The 24,352-nt window shown below is 45.8% G+C and overlaps 1 protein-coding gene across 6 annotated transcripts in view; it reads right to left on the reverse strand.

Moving 5' to 3' along the window:
• Large1 (LARGE xylosyl- and glucuronyltransferase 1) overlaps window positions 1-24,352 on the reverse strand; it is a 448,171-nt gene that overhangs the window by 293,145 nt on the left and 130,674 nt on the right. For all 6 annotated transcript variants that reach the window (XM_063278109.1, XM_063278105.1, XM_063278108.1 and 3 more), the window contains one exon: window positions 20,102-20,289. In XM_063278109.1, coding sequence (XP_063134179.1) covers window positions 20,102-20,207 — 106 coding nt within the window. In that variant the 5' untranslated portion in view covers window positions 20,208-20,289. The remainder of the gene's footprint in view (window positions 1-20,101; window positions 20,290-24,352) is intronic.

Genomic DNA, 24,352 nt, shown 5'->3' on the forward strand with positions numbered 1-24,352 from the left:
CAAAACAGAGAGGATACACACTGTACGCCAGCAGGGACACAAAGAGAAAAGGTTCAAGTTCAAGGGGACAGCATTCCTGACAGAATATTCCCTAAGGGGGAAAAAGGCAAAGAGCTAGGCAGTATTAAATGCAAAAGATATCTGTGGTGTTAAAGACAATGGTAAACAAGGAACTGGCTAGATTCATAATCTAGGCCGCATTGAGAATTCAGATCTACACCCACAGCCAGAAAAGCCAGCCAATGACAAGGGGGGAAACCACATAAAATATGCCTCTCAGACTATTATAATGAAATGCCATAAACATAAAGGGCCTTCAAACTAAGAAGAGGCATTAATATGATTTGATGGGAGGGTATGGTCTTGAGTGGGGAGGTGGGGAGGCTGTGTGGTTCTTTACAACAAACTTGTATTTCAGGTAACAGAATTGGTTTCTTAGCACTAATGTCATTTTCAGGTAATTTAATGTCCTATGGATCCCTCAGAGTAAGAAGATTGCTAGTGGAATGCAAATTAAGCCAATTTAAAGAGAAAAGAACCTTTTCCCCAAGCCAGGTATATTCACAGATGGAGATACAGAGCCAAGAGATTGATCCTCTGGGGGTAATGTAAGGATGAAGAGGAGTTCAGACAGATGCTTCTCTTAATAGTTTAGGAGTGGAGGATTAACATCCTCCAGAGGTAACGTGGGAGTGAAGGGTTGTTAGATGATGCTCTTTTGGGAAGTCTGGCGATGAGGGTTGCTGAGTAGAGGGACCGTGTCTGGTGGAAAGAAACTCATGAGGATCACTGTAGCACCCAACTGTAGAGCAGGCAAAGTACCAGGAAATGGACATGGGTAGAGGAAAAGGTTCACTTCCAAGAGGTACTTGGCAAAAGTACCCTCTCCTGGGGTGTACCAGGAGTCAGGGACCAAGTGGATTCTTCAGCTTCTCCTGTTTACTCCTGCTGCCACATTGGGCACACTCATCTAGGGCATCTTGCATTCTGCAAAGGGTCCAGCTTTACCAGCAAATGAGACGAGATATCCTAGGTCCCGTAAGCAGAGCCCGCCCAAAGATGTGAGAAGACAATGAGGTTCCTACCCTAGAAAGCTATGCAACCTCAGCAGAGCTTTTGTTCCCCAGACTTCAACTTTAGCAACTCTCGAATGCTGTGACAGGGGCATGCATGTTCCTGGCAACTCTCTAGGAGAGCTAAACGGAACAGCACGTCTCATGTGCTTAACATCTACCCAAACTCCATGGACGACAAACTACCGCTGACAGTTGGTTTAAACGAGCAGGACTAGTGTGAGGTGGACACCATGCTTTGAGGCTGTCTCCCTCCATCCTACTTTTCTAACTAATCTCCCAACCTCCCCACCTCCTGCCCACTCATGCTCTTTACACACAGAGCCATGGAAGCAGAGTGTGAAGAGAGCCCCCAGGACCCAGGTGCTTCTGCAAGGAAGAAGCGGGATTTCCTGCACGAAGTAGCCTCACTCCCTTCTGTGGCCCTGTCCTGTCTAGGGCAGGTATTGACAGAAGGCGACGAGGGCAGGAGTTTTTGTTGAAGGAACCTGTCCTCGCCCTTTCCTCTCCTGACTCTCTCTGGTCCTGAGTGACGGCAGGAGAGATTCCACTGAGTAAGTGAGGAGAGCAAATGCTCTGAAGCAGATTCCCAAGCTTCCCACAGACATGGGTGCAGCAGCCTGGAGCTCCACACAAGGCAGCAGGGGGAGCGTGAGAACAGAAATTAATTAAGCTCCTCCCTGGGCCTGATGAAGAAGAATGTGTCTTCCCCAATGAGATGAGGCAGCTTAATTACTGCTATTAATACAGAATCCCTGAGAGCCGAAGATGGCGGCGTGCAGGGAGGTGGGGGATGGTCTGAGAGACCTCCAGAGTCTAAGTACAGAAGCAGAAGGGGATATTCAGGAATACTAACGATAAAGGGTTTCTGGGAGGCTCTGAAGTCAATGCAGGGCCTGCTTGCTGCTTTTCTATTTCGCTTCCTAGTTTCTAGTAAGATCATCTCAGCCTGGTTAATTAATCATGCTGGTCTCTAAGGCCACACCTGCTATCATTCAGTGATCTCAGTGAACAGGCCCCCATCCATCATAGCCTCCTCATTATAATCAATGGTGGAGTTCTGGGATGCCTCCTCCTCTGCCTAGACTATGCTATGCTGTATGTGGAGACTCTGCCCATGACATAACTTCTTCCTCCTTCCTTTCATGTCTCCAGATGGCTATGTGTTCCTCCTCCTGGTCACCAAGCACTTGTATTAGGGGGCATTTTATATCACAACCGTGAGTCTCTTGTAGAGACATCTGCTCTCAGCTTTAGGTCCATCACCCCCTGATGCCCTTACCCATTCGCCAATCTTCAATCCTCAGTTGGGTTCTTCCACAGACCCATTACACTCAGAATGAGCAAGTGGATCGTGGGTATTATCACTTAGGACCACCAAGAGGACAGTTTTTATAAGGTTGGGAGCCAGGGCTTAATCTTAACCGGGTTTCTCATACTCTAGTCCACTATCAAGCATAAACAGTGCTTAATTAACAATTACACAGTCACCATGGAGAACAACAGTGGGGGTAGGAGTACCCAAAGGGAACCAAAACATCCAAGAATGCACAAACGTGTCGGGGTCATGGTGAAGCCCTAATCATGGTGTTAGTGATATCAAAGAATCAGGATCTTCCTCAAAGAATTCACACTGAAGAAAAACAAAAACAAAAGCTTCAGACTAGGATAAATTTAGTTGGTCAAGCACTTGCCTACCCTGCATCAAGCCTTGGGTTCTGTTCCCAGAACTGAATAAAACCAGTTGTGGCAGCATAGCAGTACAGCCATGAAATGCAAGCACTTGGAAGGTAGAAACAGGAGATCAGGAATTCTAAGTCCTCATTGCTACACAAAGGATTTAAAGCTATTGGAGCTCAGGGCTGAAAAGATGGTTAAGAGCCCTGTCTAATCTTCCAGAGGACATGGGTTCAATTCTCAGTGCCCACATAATTGTTCACAAGTATTTGTAATTCTAGTTGCAGGAAATCTGATCTCTCTCCTTGCTTCTGGGGGCACTAGACATCAGACAAACATGTAGTTCATATGCATCACATGCAAGCAATATATCCATACACATAAAATAACTCAAACAATTTATGTTACCCCACCCCATACCACACTTAGGTCCTCATTCATTCAACATCTATATGAACCTTTATCTGGAATGGACTCAAGGTTCCAACCACCCTGAAGCCAGCCATGCTTCAGGTTGCTCCCATGTTACATTGGATGAACAGGTGAAAAAGTACAAAGGTGAAAATGACCAGGTAGTTTTGGATTCACACAAGAAAATAGGCCTGAATAGACGTCCTTAAATTTCCATTCCCAAAAGCCCGACAGTCCCCATCAATGAGCAGCAGAATATGGACACCCAGTGTCCACACATCACTTCTTAGTCTTCCTCCTGCCAGTGGTGTTTGTCTCCTATCACTTAAAGTATCTCTCCTTTCAAGGCTGAGATGAATGATCAACTTCTCAGTGCAGCCCTTTCCTAGCAGAATCACTGTCACTTCTGGACCTCTATGCCATCTGAGTCCCATGACGGTATCTTGTCCATCTGTTTCCTGAAGATCCACGGGATGCTCATCACGGGGAAGGAACCACACATAGGTTACTATATTATGGGAAGGGGCAAAAGAGCAGTCAGTCCCAAGCAGGGCAAGAAGGGGCAGGCTTTATGGTAGAATGGATCTCAGACTCTAGGTCAGATGCTCACTGACTGCAACCTAGGCCTAATTCAACCGAGACCCAGTACTGCATCTACAACAGGGTTATTTATGGGTTTGGGGATGGAGATGCTCCTGTCTGCCCGAGCAAATATGGAATACATGGAGCAATCACTCAGAAAGGCCTATGTTACAGAGACGCACCATGGGTCAACTTTTATTACCGAGAGTAAAGACAGGAAAGAAAGTGTGGACTCAAAACCTACAGGTCCCCCCAGACATTTCACCTACAAGGAATGAAGTAAAAGAGCAGAGCGAGTACATCACCTGCCAAAAATGCATCTGCAAAGAAAGACAGGCTATCTCGGGCAAAGGCTGGACCAGAGGCAAAAAGAGATGCCGTCCGATTCATCAAAGAGCCCTGGACCAGGTGTATCCATGAGGCAAGTCTGGGAGAGGAAAGCACAGCCTGGAGATGCTTGCTTATCCCCCACGTCATAGCGCTCATCTGAGTGTTTATCCACAACAAGAAGTTACGCTGTGGGCGAGAGGCCGATGTCTTGAGACCCATCTCTTTATTAGCTTTCTCTGAGGAGGCTCCCATGGGCGGTCACTGCCCACGTTTATTTTTGCACTGAAAAATCTGAACAATGTCGGACTCCAATTACCCACGCAGTGCTGTGTGTGGGTCACACATCACACTGCCATAGCCTCCTGGGAAACATCAGTCACTGCCCATCTCCTTGGCAAGTTGGGAAAGGAAAGGCTATGGCTATTCTTCAAAGACTGATCCTGGTCACTGGTAGGCGAAGGTTAAAATGCCACGCAATTTCAAGATGATAACCTATGAAAACTTGCTGGTTGGAGACATCATAGCACTCCTGTGGAACTTGCGATCAGAATGCTTCCCATTCAAGGTGATATACGGGGAAATGACGAATTGTCCCAACCTCTACGGCTAACAAAGCAAGTGGGAGGGACCTTAGATCGAAGAGAGGTGGGGTCTAGAATCTAGCCCATTTAGGAGGTGAAAGAACCCTAGACAGACTGTGATAGACACAACGGCCCTGTTTAAATTTTAGCACCCTACTCTCTAGTTCTCACACTTGAACCAGTTACTGCTTTTCCATTTCCCTGTCTGCTAAATAAGAATGTGTCTGGGCCTTACAGGGCAACGCTGAGAAACAAAGTTGAGGCAAGCCAAGGACTTGGTGCTTGATGCTCTGTGGCGATATTGTGCGCGCGCGCGCGCGCGTGTGTGTGTGTGTGCGCGCGCGCGTGCGCAAGTGAGCGTGTGTATGTTTATGAGTTTGCTGTTACGAATACAGGTACACATGTCCATGGAGGCCAGAGGTCATTATCAGGTATCTCCCTCAGTCACCATCTTCCTATCTTTCTGAGAAAGGATCGTTCATTGAATGTGGAGCTTACCAGGTTAGCTAGACTGGCCATTTGACCAGTAAGGTACAGGAATTAATCTATCTCTACCTCCGTCCCCAGCACAAGGGCAGCAGATACACATCTGTAAACCTGGGTTTTCACATGAGTTAGGTGCTGGGGATTGTACCATAGCTCCCTGTGCTTCCATGGCCAGTGCTAGACACTACATCCCTAACCCGGATGATACCATTTTTATTTCTGGTACTCTGCCATCTATTCAAGTTCAATTCCAGGCACTGGGCCAGACCAAGGACCTCAAAATGACTGAGGAAAGTAAGCAGAGTTGGTCTTGTACAGTTATGACTTCCCGGTCTACAAATTTAACTAATTAAAGCCTTAAAAGAATACTGAAAAGAATTGCTATGTACCCAAATGCACAGACTTCATTCCCTCATCAGTCTTCCCTAAATAGTACAGTTGTTAAACCATTAATTTTAGTTTCTAACTTTACAGTAGACACTATTTATTATAAGTCATTCGGGGATGGCTTAAGGCTATGGTGGGGCAAATGTAGGTTATAGCAGATACTGTGCCCTTTCACGTAAGGAATGGAATATCTGTAGAGGAGAATGGTCCACTGAGGAATCAACTCCCTGCAACCACCAAGGGACAGTGGCGGTCAGCACCTGAACATGTTGGACTCAAGAGTAACTAACAGCCATGCCTCACATTAAGAAAACATGTCACCTGAGTCTTTCAAAGGCTCTAAAGAGAGCCCTTAAATCGTTAACAGAAAAGTACAAACCATTTACAGGCTGAGGAGTCCGGGTGAAGACCAAGGTGTTATAGGCAGAGGTGAGGTAGACTGAGGCATCAGGAGTGAGTCAAACAGGCACTCGGTCAGTGCTGACATCTTCTTGCTGATCAGAATGGCATACAAAGCCAGGAGGGCCGGGAAAGGAGGGGAATCACAATAAGTCACCCAGAAGCATCGTCACCAATTGGCCAGAAAACAAGGATAATGGAACACTGGATTTGTCCTCTGTGCCCAGGGTGAGTGGAAGTAAATACAACAGGCAAATGTCCCAGGATACTCTCATCCAGGAAATGAAGGAGCCAGAGATCTAAATGACCTCCTCACAGGACAGGGCTGGCTCAGAGTCTTACCTATGCACAGCATCAGAAGCTCAGTACTGGCTGCAAAGGAAGAAGCTTTTTGTGGAGAGGCAGGGACAAGGAGGGCACAGCCAGACACAAGGTCTCAGCCCAGCTCTGTGTGTGGTGTTCCATTACCTGAGCTCATACCACTCCTTAACGTCTTCTCACTGGCTTCCAGCCCTCCCACAGGGGAGCAAACACTCTGATACTCCCTCCAGCTGCATGGTTGGCCTCAAATGTCTACCTGGTTCTTTTGACATGCCACTGGTCCATCCTTTAGAGTAGGACTGCCCGTTCTCATGCCTAATCAGGCCCCTCACCGTGCCACCTGATCCCTTCATCTTACCGCCACGGTTTAGTTGACACTGTTGTCTTACCATTCAGCACCCCATGAATATGTCCATGCCTCACTGTGGGCCATGCCACCAGAGAGAACTGGTAAGGTCCAGTAAGTTCAGACCCTGGAAATCTCAGGCTTGACCACTCCCTACCCATTTTTGTACGTCCTCTGGAACAGGTATCCATGACATCCCAGTAAGAGGTCCACGGTAGTCAGTCACTTAGGGAAAACGCCTGGAGTCCTTCCCCATGCAATGGAGCATCTCTGATGTCTCAATCTAAGCCAATAGGAAACACATGGCACTGAATCCCGCCCCACTCCTCAGTGTGTATATAGTCTCCACATGGATTATGGCCTGTAAGCTATCTCACTGAGGATAGTCTGAGAGGGGCTGTTTGACTGAGCTGGAACACTTGGAGAAGTATTCTCTCTCCCAAACCATTCATTGCTAGACCTTGGACTCACCTGGCTGACCAAGCTCATGCCCCTGCTGCTGGTGTCACTGGCACTGTCCTGATAGGGAAACCTTAGCTACCTGTCCTACGCAGGCTGCCCAAACCTCCTCACCTCTTTTGAGAGCTGTAACTCTTTTGGCACTGCCATCTGGACTCCAGCCCTGGGAGCCTACTCATTCCAGTTCTGCTTTGCCCTCTTGGCAGACAGCAGACAATACCTCATCTCCCTGTGCCCACGGGTAGATACATTTCATGAGGAATAGGGATACTTTGGGGTGTGACGGCTCCAGTGCCATGTCCTACAGTGATGCCTGGCTGTGCCTGTTAAATGAAGAACCTTGGGAGATCTTCCTTATAGTTCTGAAGCTTAGTGACGGATACTCTCCAACCCTAATGGATGGCAAGGAGTGTCCGTCCATGTGGTCAGGGAAGCCCGTAGCAATAGTGCATCACTGTATGAGCACAATGGTACCAACAGGGCCAGCAAAATGTTTCCATCACATCCACGGTGACTGGCTGTACTCCATTCAGGAAGTTCAGATTTCTATGAAATGGGGTCAGTAGTGCCCTCTGCAGGAGCCAAAGAGCAGAACAGCCATACTCTAAAGGCCACAGTCTGCAAAGAGACATCTGGCATCCCCAGGATTCTTACCTCTAACTTCACTGACTCGTTCAGGCAAGTTTCGCTTCAGAGCACAGACAGAGGTTCAAGGGGCCACAAAACCTGAAATGATGCTGGGACAATTCTCTGTGAGGCAGGGGGGCTCTTTTGTTTCCAATCAGGCAGTAAGCAGTACTCTTGTTTAGGGGGTAGAAATTATGGCTAAGATAGGCTAAGACAGGACACACAGCATTTCAAGGGCAGCATAGGGACTCAAACCAGATATAAGACCCAAGTCACAGCCCCAACAGACTTTGTCATTCTCTAAAGTTCTCACACAGCTGGCTCCTTAAGTAGAGTAATTTACTTTTCTCCAAACATGGCCATTTGACCCACAAGTGGCTGAAGGGACAGAGATGACAACAGGTACAGTGTCTCAGGTCCTCTTCAAGGGAGTGCTAACAGGGCGTGAAAATATACATGGACAGGAATGGAGACAGCGAGCCCAGTCCTGCCTTCATTAGTACAAAGGTAAAAGAACTGACATGGGCGACAACAGTAATGACGGCTACAGCCAGGTCACAAGAAAGCTCATGAGGCTGTAGCTTGGTAAGCAGAGGCCCAGAGGAGCTATTTACTCACATGCAAAACAAAAGGCTATTGGACTAGGTGGGTTACCATAGTGTGGAGCAAAAAGTTGGCACCCACTATAAAACTGTACTCCTTATGCTAACTTACCTAAACTGTACACCAACCAAGCCAGACTCCACTCCTAAACACAAAACAAATTAGATGCTAGAAACTGCACACAATGAGATTTATTGCATGCGTGTGTGCAAACACAGGTGCTCGTGCACACACACACACACACACACACACACACACACACTTGGAGGGGGAAGAAGAGGGAGAGTGAGAGGAGAGACAGAGACAGAGACAGAGACAGACAGAGAGAGAGAGAGAGACAGAGACAGAGACAGAGAGAGAGAGAGAGAGAGAGAGAGAGAGAGGTATGTCATCTCTAGTTACCCTTCTAGTTACTCTGTAATCCTTTGCAGTGTACCAAATAAACTCTTTTTCCCATTCTAGTCTTCAGGGTAAATTCCTTCCCCTCCTGACAATCTCTTCCCCGGAACCATGGTAGTACAACCCATGGGACTTTTGTTTCTTGCCTCCCACAAAAGCACAAGAAGGGAAAAGGAAACTGAAGTTTGTCAATCGCCCATCGTTGCAGCGCTGGGGGATTGTGCGGGCATCTCACGCAACGCATGGTCACAGAGACGAGCATCTTATGCACTGTCACTCTATGTGGGGGAAAGGATCACTAATCCAAACTCAGGTCCGGCTGCCCTTCTGAACCAACCATCTAAAAGTCCTCATGGGGTTTTCAAAGATCTCATCTGTCCACTTTGCTGGCCTGCCTGGGTGATTTCTAATGTCTTTTTTCTGTTCTTAATTGTATGAGTCCACAGCGGAAATAAAATGCAAATTTCATTAAAGGAATAATTGAATTTTCTGCTTCTGTTGGCTTTTAATAACTTGCTAGCCACAGAACGTGGTTTGTGTTCGCACCCAAAATAGCCCCATGTCTTGTTTGTATTGTCCTTGTCTGAAACTCAACAATAATGACTTTGAAATAACTTCTCCCAGTTGCTTCTGAAATGTGTCAAGTTCTTCGGAAACTGGAGCATACAGGATCTTTTCAGACAAGGTCAAAGTCCTGTCTACTCCCTAGTTGGTGGCCTTGATCAAACACTTCAACAGCCCTAAGCCTCAATATCTTCCTCTACTAAGTATCCCTCATTGAGGGATAAATGAGATACTTCATGGAATGCCTAGAGGCCAGAACCAGATAAAGGGTAAACGAGAAGTTTCAAGCTCAGAGCCTAACTGAGCAGGGCAAAGTCGATAAAAGGCATAACCAGATACCAAAGCACTTTTATCTGAATTCTGACGAACATAAAAGAAGAGTCAGGGATAACTCAGAGAGTGACAGAAGAGAGAGACACTCATAGAGTCAGGGATAACTCAGAGAATGACAGAGGAGACATTCATAAGATAGAGAACCCAACACCCTCAAAGAGACAGCTACCGCTCAAGTCCAGCTGACGGCTATACCCGTGAGGATATGGGTTTGCTGGTTCTATCCATTTTTGTTACTGTTTCTTTTTGGTAAAAGGAATACCATTCATCCTGGGTTTGATTGCTAATTTCTCAATATTTAACATTTGTAATCAGTTTTTTTTTTAAATAATGAAAACAGCGCTCAGGCCAAACTCAACACTACTGTGGACCATGGGCAGGCAAACCCTGCTTCCTGAACCAGAGAGGGAGAGGGTTCCTGTCATTCTGATGATGTTGGGAGGTTGAACAGCGCCTTTCCTTCTCAAGTTCTCCTACCTTCTACAGTAAGAATGTGCTTTGCTTCCCAGGGAAATGTGTGTCTTCTGACTTATGCACATAGCAACATGCATTAACAAATACAGTTTAATGCTGTTCTACTACTAAGGGAAAGGGTACCATTGCTGGTAGGAAGGCTGGTCTCATTTCAAATTGATGAGAACACGTGCTAAGAAGCAAGGTTTTAAGAACAAACTGCAAATCTGGAAGTCAGCCCTGTGATCAAATCCTCACAGTGGTGGTAATGCATGTCAGGAAGGAAGAGAGGGTGTGTGGTTAGAGCAGAAGTGCTGAATATCAATTACCAAAGAAAAGTCCCACACTTAAAGAGCATTTGAGTTTCAAAGTTAAACAGTGACACTAACTCAAATTCCAAAGGTCAATAAAATTCTTCTCATCTTGAAGAATGAAAATTGTATAAAATCACTTCAAATTCAAATATGCACTTAACTATCTCACCTCTCTGTGTTTCTCTCTCTCTCTCTCTCTCTCTCTCTCTCTCTCTCTCTCTCGTGTGTGTGTCTGTGTGTGTCTATGTGTGTCTGTGTGTGTGTGTGTGTGTGTGTGTGTGTATGAAGGGAGTGTCATGCCTGCACATATGTCTGTGGATGTCAGAGGACAATTTCCTTATACTTTTCTCACGTTTCTTCAACCTTTTGGGACAGGCTCTCTCACTGGACATGAACTGAGCCCAGGGAGCTCTGAGTATCTCTCACTCCCATGTCAGCATGATCAGAGTATAAACTTGCACCACCAACCAGTGTTTTATGTGCATTCTGGTGATGCACACTTGGAACATTCAAACACTTGCCGGACAAGTGAGTGCCTGATTCGCATGTTTTTTTTTTTTGAAAAATAAACAAAATACATACACAGCAAAGTGACTACATCAAGTGCAAAATATTTAGTAAGTTATCCCAAGGTGACACACATGTGTAGTTGTTATACAGGAACTGTACACATTACAATCGAGCTTGAAGCTACTGCGGTTTTCTCCTATACATGCATGTACACATCCAACGCCTTTTCTCATCTCAGCTCAGCACGTCCCATGCACTGAGCCCATAACTTTTGCAGCTTGAGAACAAAATGAGTACGTTGTAAACACTAGCATGCCCCTCTCTCCCCTTCTCTACAACTTCATGGACAGAAGATTCATTCGTAACGCCTGCCAATGTCAGCTTAAAGGCAGCACTTCGAAGCTTTCCTCCAGCCTGCCCAAACTGGCAGCATCACTGTTCCTCTTTGGAATGTTATTAAGCACAATTAGAAGTAACTGAACAAAAACGGTGTGATTCTGCAACAGCCAGATAACCAAGACTTCTGACTACTGGACGGGTAATATATACAATGTGGATACAAAGAACCAAAGGATGCCTCATATCCTTGGTAGGGCAAAACAAACAGGGTCACGCCATACCGCACTTCAGAACTGATCATATCGGGTGAAACAGCATTATACCATGGAGACCTGGCTGGCCTGGAACTCAGAAGAAACTATCCCCCTGTCTCTGCCACATGAGTGCTGAGACCTTACGGTATACCGACAGTATAGCCTATTTAATATTTTCAAATGGTTTCTTGGCAGTAATTAAAACCATGAATAAGGCAGGCACTATAATCACAGAAACCAGGCTTTCTAATTCCCCTGGGGTCCAAGGATCTTTCAGGAAATAATCAAGGTCATTTTCTCTACCCTACAGCAGGGCTAATGTTATTTGAAGATCATAACTGGGTACAGAAAAAGCAGAGATCATCTCGGCAACCATCTCATAATCCGTAAAATGGTGGGACTCACTACCCTTAACAAGATTCTTCCTCAGTTAAGTCAGCTGCAAGTTCACCACGTGTCCTGCAGCCTGGGAGCTGCTTAACGCCATCCCTGTATTCCCACATTCTAAAATCTTTGGGAGATTCTGCTCCAGCTCAGCAGGAATCCCTACTGTCTACAAGCTAAGAAACCTCTCCATTTCTGATTTAGCAAAACTTATCAACGTACCTTTTATACTACACTTTCCATTCCACTCTGCATTTGGCATCCCATTTTCATACAACCCATAATACCCTTAAGGAGTGATACATTTGGGCCATTAGTGGGAAGAAGGACAAACTGGACTTTGCTGCTCTCAAAGCTGCCACAGAGACTAGCCCCAGGGAAGGGCAGAGCCAAGTCTGCACAGTCTGGACTCAGTCAAAGCTGGCAGGATCCCTGGACTGAGCGATGGGCCCTGGACATCAAGCTGAGTAACCAGGCACAGTTGGGCGAGCTCTCATCCGCACTCCATGCCCCCGTCCCACAGCCTATATGTTCCCACTTTTACAATTCTTAGTTCTCGTGGCAACTATGCGAAGTGGTCAGATGCCAGGACCCTTTCTGTTGAAATTCACTGGGGTAGCCTGCCGAACACATTCTGTTGGTAGGCTTTTGCTTCAGTAAGAACAGAAGGAGCAGTCAACAGAGGATTTAGGAGCACAAAGTATGAGTACAGGCTGAAATCCGCTCAGAGATAAACGTCACTACACAAGTTCAAGACACTGCTTATAAATGAACTGGACACTGCTCTTAGGGCATCTGCCTTCTGGTAGTAACACCTACAACCCTCCCTCATCCTGACTCTGCGGTCAAGCGAAGCATCTGCACTGAGCTTGATTCCGGTTAGCACAGGTATCATAGTGAATGCTGAACATCTGCCCCTGGGGTACAGAAAAGAAAAACCACAACAGGAGATAAAATCCATCAGGCCCAGTAGGTAAGACGGATCTGGGGGTGGGGGCGGATATTGTGGTTTGCCCTGAAGTTATCTGTATTTTGATGCTAATTCCACTGCCGGACCATGGCCCAGTCACATACTCAGAACTCAGGTGACTTCACCAGAACCACCTCCCCATTGAATTTGTAAAGTACAGGTGAGGGGCAGGTACAGGATAGAAGGAGGCCTGTCATTGGAGGAGAAGGAAGGATGGGCAGGAGAGAAGTTTGAAGGAAGAGGAGGAGACAGGAGAGAAAGGAAGAGACAGGGCAGAGGAGAGGGTGAGAAGCCATGGCAGGTGATGTTAAGATTCTGCTCTGTGTATTTACAGGTTGTTATTAATGTTCCTAAGGGATGGATGGTACCGGGCTTTGTATGTTTAAGTGGGCAATTATATCTTATCAATTGGATCTAAGATTATTGTGTTGTGTGTTCTTTTATGTGAGTGTTTGAGAGTAGGAAAGTGTGGCAAGAGACGCTGGGCTGCTGTGGAGTTGGGATGTATTTCTGCCAAGATATCTTGGGGCACTGTGGTGCAGGACCTAGCGGGGTAAAAGACAAGCTATACTTTTTTTTATTTTTATATTTTTACAACAATAGGGGGAAGCAGCAGTGTGGTCTCAGTTAAAATGGAGGTGTGCTTGGGCATGCTTAGAGCACCAAGAACCAGGAGCTATCCCCAGGCAGGCAGGAGAACTCTACACAGAGCCCATCCTAATCCCAGGGAGGAAGGTCAGGAGTTCAATGACATCCTTGAATCCACAGCAAGTTCGTGGTTATCCTCAGACACATGAGACCTTGCCTCGAAAAAGGAAAAAGGAAAAAGAAATACTGCGGGTAAAGATGTGGAAAGAAGAATCCTTCCAAATAAATAATTACTAAGGACTCATAAAGAGTTAACATTGAGCTGGGCACTGGTCCTAAGATGATGAGTCAAACAGGCCTTTCCTACAAGGAACTCAAAGATGTGATGCGCAATGGCCGAGATCTGAGGGGAGCAGAAGCTATTCGCTATATGCTGACCACGGTGTCTCCACATGGGACAGACACTAGAGAGAAATGACAACAAACATGGACACTGAAAGTGCAATCTGAGAAGAGGCCTACGGACGAAGAGCTGGATACAGGACAGAAAGAACACGGGAAACCTAAGAACCAGAGTAGTTTTCCCAAGGAGCTCAATGAGACAGCAGAACTCCAATCAACACACAAAAAAATGGTAAATGTCAGGGGAAGGGAAGGGATACCAAAAAGATCAGGGTCGCTGTAAGGATCAGAAGTTCAAGCAGAAAACAGTGGTGAGATCTGCTGGCATTTAGGCCAGAGGGGAGCGTGTGCACTTACCTACCCCTCCACGTATCAAACATGTGCACACCAACACGAAACCTGAAGACCAACTCCTTTGCAGATACTATAACAGGAAGCAGTGCAAGGACAGGGAACATGCAGCCTGATGGAAGGTCTTGAGCCCTGAGGCTGAGATCCAAAGCTATTAGTCAGGTGGCTGAGTAGGCAAAGAGAGGATGAGAGAACCAAAGGTGTGTCTGAAGAAAGAGAAAAACCTACAAACAACAAACAGCACAAGCCAGGCTCTGAAGGAACCTGGGTGGCCATACAGAGAATGGGAAGATTCCAGGAGACGGGCCATGGGAAAAGCGCAAACAGCAGAATGAAGCCCTGGGCAGCTCTGGATACTTTCTGGAAAAAAACAGGTAACACAAAGGCTAACGGACAGGCAACGAAAAATCACACCTCCAAGAGGCCAAGCCCAGGGTGTGGCATCTGATGGACAGAGAGTATGGAGTGGTCCTAAGATGATGAGTGACTAGGCCAAAGGGCACGTCAAAACAGACAAGAGCTGGAGATGTTAGCCCCCAAGGTAGAGGGGGAAATGAAGATTAGCTGTGTGAAGTAAAAGGTTGGGTTAAGAACCATTTAGCTCAGTAGTAGAGCGCTTGCCTAGCTTACTTGTCCTGATGCAAAGGACTCCTGAAGTGAAGAGCCCCAAACCCGGTGTGGTTAGACCTGGCACACTTTCTCTAATGAGTCACCTTTTAATGACATTAAGTTTACATGCGGATCCTAGTGCCATCCATACAAGCGTGCAATGGTAAAAGTGCCTCTTTTTCCGTTGATAGCTCTTCCTAATAAGAAAGACTCCAGCTGCTTCCGATTCAGTCATGTCAGGCTTTCGGTAGAACACAGTTGTGTGAGTATGCCAACCAGCGTGCTTCACTTTGGCAATATCATTTCACGTTAAGAGAACTAAAGTTCAGGGAACAAGGGACCATGATCCAAGTACCCGGCTAGGCTCGCCCGAGCTGACTTCACAGTCTGGGTTTCCCGATTCTGTTCAGTGCTCTAGTCCCCTTGTGCGCCTCCAGGTAATCAATTAGCTAAACCTTGGCATCCAGAGTATCTGCAGCTCAGTGGAGAGCCTGGGCTCCACTCTCAGGAGACCCATTGAAATTAACCGGAGTTGAAAAATAAACAAACCCACTGAAAATATGAACTGTGTTTCCACAAAGCCATGCAGCTCTTATTTACGGCACCGCCCACTAAAAAGCCAAAGGGTGTCAATCGGTGGGGTGCATGGAAGGAACCTGTGATGATGGACAACTGAGAGGAGAACATACGTATGTACAAAACCTCTTTAAAGGACACTGGCCCCTGAAGCAGTAGACAGTGTATCATGGAGGGATGATTTCACTCTCGGTGGCCACTCGGATTCCTCTGGAGTCTAGGGATCTCAAGGTCAGGTGAAGATCATCATGCCATTATCTTACAATGAACTTGTTTTCACGTCTCTCCTAGGGGCCATCTCACATCCTTCCCGGACAGGGACAGCTCGTTGCAACCAGGCACGGAGCAATCTTTGTTGTGAGGGGCTTGACATCTGACTTCTGGCCACGTCCCCGGCAAAAGTTTGGGGTTAGTAGAGCTGTCTCTATCTGGGGCCCCAGTGACAGCTCTGACTGCTGATCCTGTCACACTGAGCCTCTGTGTCTCCAGGGTAAACGTCACAAACTCCTTCCACTGCTTCTTATATAACCAACTAGAGCTGACAATGTCTCTCACCTGTGTCTTCCTAAGCACGCCGACTCGTCTAAAGACTATTCTCACAGCGTAAAGCCTAGAAGTAAATGCTACAGGCCAACGAGTGCTTGGAAAGTGCAGGCCCCACAGTCTTCATCACTCTGCCCAGATCTTTTTGCCGCTGTGCTCAAGTCACTTAGCACCCAATGAATGCAGCTTGTCGGTCAGAGATTCAAGTTTATTCTTAAATAATATGCTGCCAAGTACAGCACCCACACCCAAACTAAATTATTACCTTTAATCTCCCTTTCTCAAAATGTCCTTAATGGTCTTGAAAATCATTATGTCAAGGACTCTAGGCACTTCATCAGCTATGGACTGTCCAAATACTTAGATACTTTTTTTTTTAATCATGGGCAATAGTATTTAAGTTGTTCAGTTTTCTTTCTTTTTTTGTTACATTTTAATTGAAAATTTTATTTACATTTTAAATGTTATCCCATTTCCCAGCTTCCCCTCCAGAAACCCGATATCCCACCCCACCCCTGCATCTATGTGGGTGATCCCTCACAAAAGATGCTCCAATATATAACAAGGACACGTGCTCCTCTATGTTCATAGCAGTCTTATTTATAATAGCCAGAAGCTGGAAAGAACCCAGATGCCCTTCAACAGAGGAATGGGTACAGAAAATGTGGTACATCTATATAACGGAGTATTACTGAGCTATTAAAAATAATGACTTCATGGAATTCTTAGGCAAATGAATGGAACTTGAAAATATCATCCTGAGTGAGGTAACCCAGTCACAAAGGAACACACATGGTACACACTCACTGATAAGTGGATATCAGCCCAAAAGCTCAGAATACTCAAGATACAACCCATAGACCACATGAAGCTCCAGAAGGATGACCAAAGTGTGGATGCTTCAGTCCTTCTTAAAAGGGGGAACAAAAATACTCACAGGAGGAACTATGGAGACTAAGTGTGGAGCAGAAACTGAAAGGCCATCCAGAGCCTGCCCCACAGGGGGACGCTTCCCATATACAGCCACCAGACCCAGACACTATTGTGGAAGCAGGCTGACAGGAGCCTGACATAGCTGTCTGCTGAGAGGCTCCGTGAGAGCATGACAGATACAGAGGAGGATGCTCACAGCAAACCACTGAACTGAGAACAGGGTCCCCAGTGGGTCTTTAAGCTGACATCAAATAATAATAAATACAGACAGCTACAAGCTCCCCACAACTTAGATCTTCTCTTTGCCATGATGGGATCTTTTCCTTTACCACTATGTGACCAGAAAAAAAATATACAGTTTAAGTGCCAAATCAATTATTTTGTAAGTCTGCTGATCTCACCATTTGGTGTTAACACACAAAGAAGATGTATGCTTCTGTAAGGCTCGAAGTGAGTCTTAACTACCGGGAGACACCCCTCCCCCGCAAGTGAGACACGAGAGCGGAGTTCGATGCAAACGCAAGAGGCTTCTTTTCCAGCGCGTCGGGGTTGACCTTCAATCAGCCCCTCGTGGCGAGTGACTAGACGGTGACCCCAAATGGCTATAAACAAGCAGTTTTTATACTTTTTAGGGGTACAGGTTACATCAGCAAGGTTACAGTTTAAACTTACTGGCTAAGCATATTGGCCTTTGAATCTATTGGCTAGCAAGCATAGGACATGCATTCGCACTCTATCTGGGACCAGAGGGTCAGGTGACTATCAGTCAGTACATTCTGCAGATTTTCAAGAATGTCCCTGCTCCTCCAGAGAACTGTGGGTGGAGAATGGAACTTGGCCTAGTCTTGACCTGAGGCAGTGGGCGTAAAGCTGGTGAAAGCCGTTACGGTCCTTCACAGGAACTCCATAACCCACCTACTTTCTACCAGGTCAAGCCTCTTAATAGCTCTTACACTTCAGTAAGAACTAGGGTCCTTCAGGTGAAGGGACAAGGATATCTAGCATAAAACCGCCCAAGAATACCTTTTTAAGAATTGAAACAAAATTCTACAACCTCACTGTATAAAGATCATGTGGTATCTAGTACAATCCTCACCAAACTCAAACACCTCCCCAAAGCTCCAGTCTACAGTAGAGTATCAGAATAAAACCTTAAGCTCTTGAAGAAAAGCTGGCCTCCAGACTGGCTTAGAGGAATCGAGCAGGTCAATAAAACTTTTACGCTGCACGCTTCCTACCTTTAGAACAGGAACCTTCGCTGAACTATAAGTAATTCATTGTAAAAAAAAAAAAAAAAAAAAAAACAAAGATTCCGTATAATATATGCCACGCAGAAATGTTAACAATACCAGTTCTTTATAGTGCCAATGTCATCAGTGCCTTGTTAACATTGTTATGCTAGTTTTAAAATACTTTTACACACACACACACACACACACACACACACACACACACATGTATATATCTGATCACATTCCAACTCTCCTTTCTATTCCTTCCCAGATTATTATGCTATTATTACCACACAGTTTTGTTGTATTGCCAAAAGCCCGTTTTCCCTTCTATTATTATTTTTCTTTCCTGCACTGTGCCATGTTGCATTCTTCTCTGCTCGGCTGTGGTCTGTGGAAGGGTTTGGTTTTATAAAGGTATCATCATGTTATGCCATGCTATTCTGAAACTCAAAAGTCCTTTTGATTCCTACTCAGGATCCAGAATCCCCGGGCTTTAGGCACAGCTGCCATGTCCAGCCGTGTTTTCATTTAGAGAAATGAATTAGGGCTGGGTGCCTCTGTTTCTGTTACAGGCCCCCTCTCATGTCGACTGAGGTGAGAAGACTTTTCTCCTCGCTTTGCCAGAATCAACATCAACTCACCAATCTCCCTTTGCACAAAGGAGACCCTCGGTGCCGGAGCCCAGTTTAAGCTACATAGCTGTTTAAGTGAAATCTCTGACCAGTCCAGGGATGTGGCTGAGAGGGAAGGGAGAAGGACAGGGTTGTAACTCTGTGCTCCTAACACAGGCTCCCCATCCAGAATCACTTCCATTCTGACGCTCAGGACCTGAGTTTGGTTTGCAGCTCATAATAATCTAGCTCTGGCTAGCTGACTTCTCTGGCCTCTGAGCATCTATACCCACGTGCACTCGTGTGCACATATTCACATGCAGCTACACACACACCTACATGCAATTAAGAATAACAAAGTGACTCTTTGAATGAAGAATAATCACCACCACCACACCACCCCACCACCCCACCACCCCCCCACACCCCCACACCCGTTCAGCAAGTGCATAGTTCTGTTATCTTTACATTCAACCTCACTGACATGAGCTCCAAATGTGGACCGGCGCGCCTAATTAAAAGGTAGCCTCGAGATGTCAATAAAATTACGCACAAAGGAAACGTTCAAAAGCCCAGCGGCAGCTCTGTTGAGACAGATTGTTACCTAAGCTGCTTCTCCTAATTCAAGTGTGGGGCAAATTTAAAAGGGAGGTCTACACATCCATGCCAGCACTGCCTCCATTTCTGAAACGGAGACACGATCACCAACAATCAAGACACTGTACTACATTCAAAATTGCTGGCTGGAAAAATGGTGAGTCTTGTGTTTCCTGTTTGGTTCTGGATAGTGGCAGTGTGATCACTTGCTTTTAATTGTTCAGGGAAGGCAGTTCTGATGCCCCCTCCTCAAGCTCTCTTGTCAGTGTGATCAGTCAGATAGTCTTTCATCCCCAGCCTTGGCCTCACGGCTCCCACAAACCTCTACTCCAGCACACTACCATCTCCATCACAGCACACACACCCCTGTGGTGATGCTTTGTAGACCTGTCTGTCTCCCCCATGGGGCAGTGCATGTCTAGATCTGTTATCTCGGGATTCTCAGTACTGGGTTTACTGAGGATGTCACCACGAGCAAAGATTCAATGTGTGAACAAATGACTTACGTGGATCGATAAATGAAATATCTAGTTTCAGGAAAAGTCAAGCCAGTCGCCAATGCTCAACCTTCTCCCTGTGTTTACTCGGGGGCCATGTGACAAAACAGGCTTTAGACATTTGTCTACCTACTCCCTGCCACTGAAGAAACTTATATTTTAGTTTTAGTCCAGTTTTTTATTTCACTCCTCACCTTGTTAAACTCTGGGATACTAAAAGTCATTTACCATGACAGGCAACGTTAAATCAGTATTTTACCCAAGGCATGCTAGGGCTTCCAGGCTCTCTCTAGGCCTCTGTACCAGCCTGTGGTCCCTTACCCTCCCCGTTTCCTTTCGCTGGGCTTCTGTTCTTACCTTCAAGGCTCCCGGCAAACAAATAAATCCAGGTGAGGGCTGGTATGCAGAGTAGAGTCAGAGAGGCAGCCAGGAATTTCCGTCTCCCTCGGCAGATTCCCAGCATCCTCTCGGAAGTGCCGATCTCTAATTCCACTGTGGTGTCTCTGTGCAGAGCACGAAATCCTCAGCATCCCTCATAATACTTTCTGGAAGGAAAACCAAAGAAAAAGCTAAATCCCATTGTGATGAACAAGCAGATGTGGTAAACAGGGAAAAAAAAAGAAATAAATTAAAGGACTAATTAAACCGCATGATTACCCCAAAATGTGACAACTCAAATTTGTATGACCATTGATGAGCCACTTACGGTCAACGTGGCAGGTGGCTCCTGGGCCTCCCTCACAGAGAAGACCATGAAAGGCCTGAGGCAGAATGAAGACCCCCACTTAAAGCCGGGAAGCTTGGTTAGATCACAACATAACCTGTTGAAACTCTACCATGGTCAGCTGAGAACTTAAGATTATCTCAGTTGGAACTGTCTGCATAGTCCCCCTACTGCGGTAGATTCAGAAAAGATAGAAATTGTTCTGAGAACAATTAAGAACTAACCAACTTGGAGTGGGATAAATGATCCTTAAACCAGGGCAAAATGGCACTGATGGGTTAAAAAAAAAAGTTGAAGGTGGAATAGAGAGCCCATGATATTAACATAACACACACACACACACACACACACACACACACACACAATTAAAAATGAAAGAAATATTCTTTAAAAGTTAATCCAGTAGGGCCTATCAGTCATCTGACCGAGGGATCATCCCTCAGAAAGGCTGCTATGCAAAGGAGATGGGAGGAATAATCACCCCCTAGAAAGAATGTAGTTTTCCTTCCCAGAATGTCTTGCCATGGTGCAGTTATTTACAGAGCCAAGGCCATACAGCTCTGTTAAATCAGCCTGCTTTCTGAGCCGTAACTCAAAAAGATCCTCGTTTCTGTATCTTCCTTTTTTTGTATCTCTTTCCTAAGCTTGCTTTCCCTAACACACTGGGCTTTTTCACCCTCTATGAAGTTACCCATCTTTCATCTTGCAGCTGCTTGCTGACCTGTATTGCTCAACACGCAGGCCTAACTCAAAACCCATGACCCCGTCTTTTCCTCTTCTCCTTCGCCCTTGCCCTAGATGCTGCTGAAATTTACAGCTTGCCTGTCAGATGGTTTTCTCTCAAATTCTAACCAAATGGTCCTCTACCTTTCTACTGAGCCAGTTTTTAAATTTTCTTATTAAGGGGACAAGAGTCCAAAGGAGGGAATCCTGATTTCCCTGGTAACAGAGTGCTTTGTTCGAACGATCCCTAAGTGGTAGGCTACTGCTCTGTCACAATGCTGTCACTCACCTTACTCCCTCTCGTTCTACAGGTGCTGTATCATCTTACGTCAAAAGAAAGCGGAAAGGGAGAGGGGCCATATCCACAAAACGTATTATTAATAGATGGTTACAACTGTTCTGTCACACTTAGTCCCTGTTGTTCTTCTCTTACTATACATTTTACAAATTACAAGTCGTCACAGCTCTATGCAGAACAGGGAAAATACGTGTAGGACTGTGCTATCCGTCCTCTAAGGCATGCACTTGTGTCTTGGAATATACAGGCTGAGAACAAACTAGAAGCACGAACAACTACATCTTAGTATTTAATGCCAGGAAATGATTCTCCCTGGGATGCAATAACTTCTCCCAAAGAACCCAGGCTCCTGCAATCCTCGAAAAGAGGCAGGGGGTGAGGGGATAAAAATAAAGCGGAGAAAATTATAATTGCATCATCCTTTTTACCTCACCGGGCACATACAAAACTTAATATTTTGATATACATAAATAGGAGTAATTTCCACACATCGTTTTACATCCTCTTCCTTCTATCTGCTCTCTGCTTACATCGGTGACACATTCCCACAGTTCAGTAGCCATGGCTCACAGCCAGCGGGCTGCAGAGCGTGGTTTAGGGATGTTCTACGCCTTCATGTTGGAGTACTGAAGGAGTGAAGCGCAAGTACAGATCTCAGTGAAAGTTCTGTAATACCTGGTGGTGTACGTACACGGTCTTGATTCAGAGTGTTTATGACCCACCTATGAGACTCCACTTACACAGAAGGGCGCTGGGACTCAAGGAGGTCAATGCCCAGGCATACAGAGGATATATTTTCTGCCTCTCCCGTCCCTGCCCATCTGCTAACTGCCCTACATGCTAGACTTCCCCATGTTGGCTCCTTTTTATCCACACATTGTTCTTGGTTGGCATGTGCTCCTAATTCCTCCCTCAAAAGGACATCAGGCATGATCGTGAGGCAATTTTGATGGTCAGATTGGGAAAGAGAACCTAGTGCATAGAGATCAGGGCTGCGTAGGAACGCCTTATATGGCACAGTTCAGACAGACCTACAACAAGGAAAATTTTCACGAAAAATCAGCAGTCTTAGCCCAGGGTGTTACTGCTTCAGGGAAGACCAAAGGATGCTTCAGGGGAAACACATGCACAGAAAGTTTGTTAATTCCTGAGTTGCCTTTCCTCCCAAGTACCCTCCACAGGGCTAGCTTAGTCACTCTGTACAGCTTGGGTTGTGTTTTATTGGGGCAGGAAGTATAGCTATCTGAGGCAGACAGTATAAATACTAATGCTGGTATAGAAATATTTCTGCGACAACATAAGTCAAAGAGGCCCAAAGAAATAAAAATGTCCATTTTCTAATGTTGATCTCTTTCAACAATGCACCACCAAACAGACTCTGACGCAAACAGTCCCTCCAAGCGCAGAACCTCATCCCAGCATCAGACTGCAGCTCCAGGAAAGTGGGATCTTAGAGCCTTTTCTACATGTCTGTGTTTAATCAGTCCCTAATCTCATTCAAAGGCCCAGAAATATTTAGGTCTTTATTCTTGTGATTTTTTTTTTCACTCTGGAAGAGGGTGGTTGAAGCAGGCAAGCCTCACATTTTTGTTTTTCTTGAGCAATACCTGGAAGCTTTGAACAAGGGTTACCACGAAGAAGCAACACCTTAGCATTACTGACAGTGGAAGGGGTTCCTAGTGTCTGATTGGCAGAGTCTCTAGTTGACTGAATTCCGTGACCTTTGGATATCTAATGATCCCCATGGGTTGATGGCTATAAAGAAACCCACTAACCATTCCTGTTGTCACTCATCCACGTCCACAGTGGGATGACCTACCTGCTCTGTGTTTTCCAGTCCAGTGCTGGGCCCGAGCTAGAGCTCCAGAGCTAACTACATTCATATCCCTATTCTTTAAGAAAGAACAAAGAATAGATGCACAGACACAAGCAAGGGGCAATAAAAGTTGAAGAGAAAACATCTTAGCACAACCACAGAGAAGCACAATTTCAGAAAGCAAATAAGAGGAGAAAGGTGTCTGGTGAAGAAAACTACCAGGAAATGTCTAGGATCTGAGGACAGGATCTGTCCCCATTACAGACATAGAAGAATTATGTCTCAAAGGCTCGACACATTACAAGTAGATCGGTAAGCACCCAGAGGAACCAGAAGCAAGGATCAGACATCACCTTCTTGTTGTGGTTTGCCCTGAAGTTATCTGTGTTTTGATGCTAATTCCACTGCCCCTAAGACAGCTGCCTAGTCACTACTCAGAACTCAGGTGACTTCACCAGAACCTCCCCATTGAATCTGTAAAGTCCAGGTGAGGGGCAGGTACAGGATAGAAGGAGGCCTGATATTGGAGGAGAAGGAAGGATGGGTGGGAGAGAAGTTTGAAGGAAGAAGAGGAGACTAAGACAGAAAGGAGGAGACAGGAGAGAGGGGAGGGGGAGAAGCCATGGCAGGTGACGTTAAGATTCTGCTCTGTGTATTTACAGGTTGTTATCAATGTTCCTAAGGGATGGATGGTACCGGGCTTTGTATGTTTAAGTGGGCAATTATATCTTACCAATTGGATCTAAGATTATTGTGTTGTGTGTTCTTTTATGTGAGTGTTTGAGTGTAGGAAAGTGTGCGGCTGGGATGTGTTTCCGCCAAGGTATCTAGCAGATATGTTGGGGCACCGCGGTGTGGACCTAGCGAGGTAAAAGACAACCACACATTTTTTATTTTTATATTTTCACAACAACACCTTCTAAAGTTGGGTTCTTTGTCAAGCTTCATTTCCTAGAGATACATTGTCTTCCAAAGGAGAACCACCAGCTGGGGGAAAGTCTCAAAGAACCAGCTTATGAGAAGACATTTCAAATGCAAAACATGACA

The sequence above is a fragment of the Rattus norvegicus genome, chromosome 19 (genome assembly GCF_036323735.1).
Source record: "Rattus norvegicus strain BN/NHsdMcwi chromosome 19, GRCr8, whole genome shotgun sequence".
In the NCBI taxonomy this organism is placed as follows: domain Eukaryota; kingdom Metazoa; phylum Chordata; class Mammalia; order Rodentia; family Muridae; genus Rattus; species Rattus norvegicus.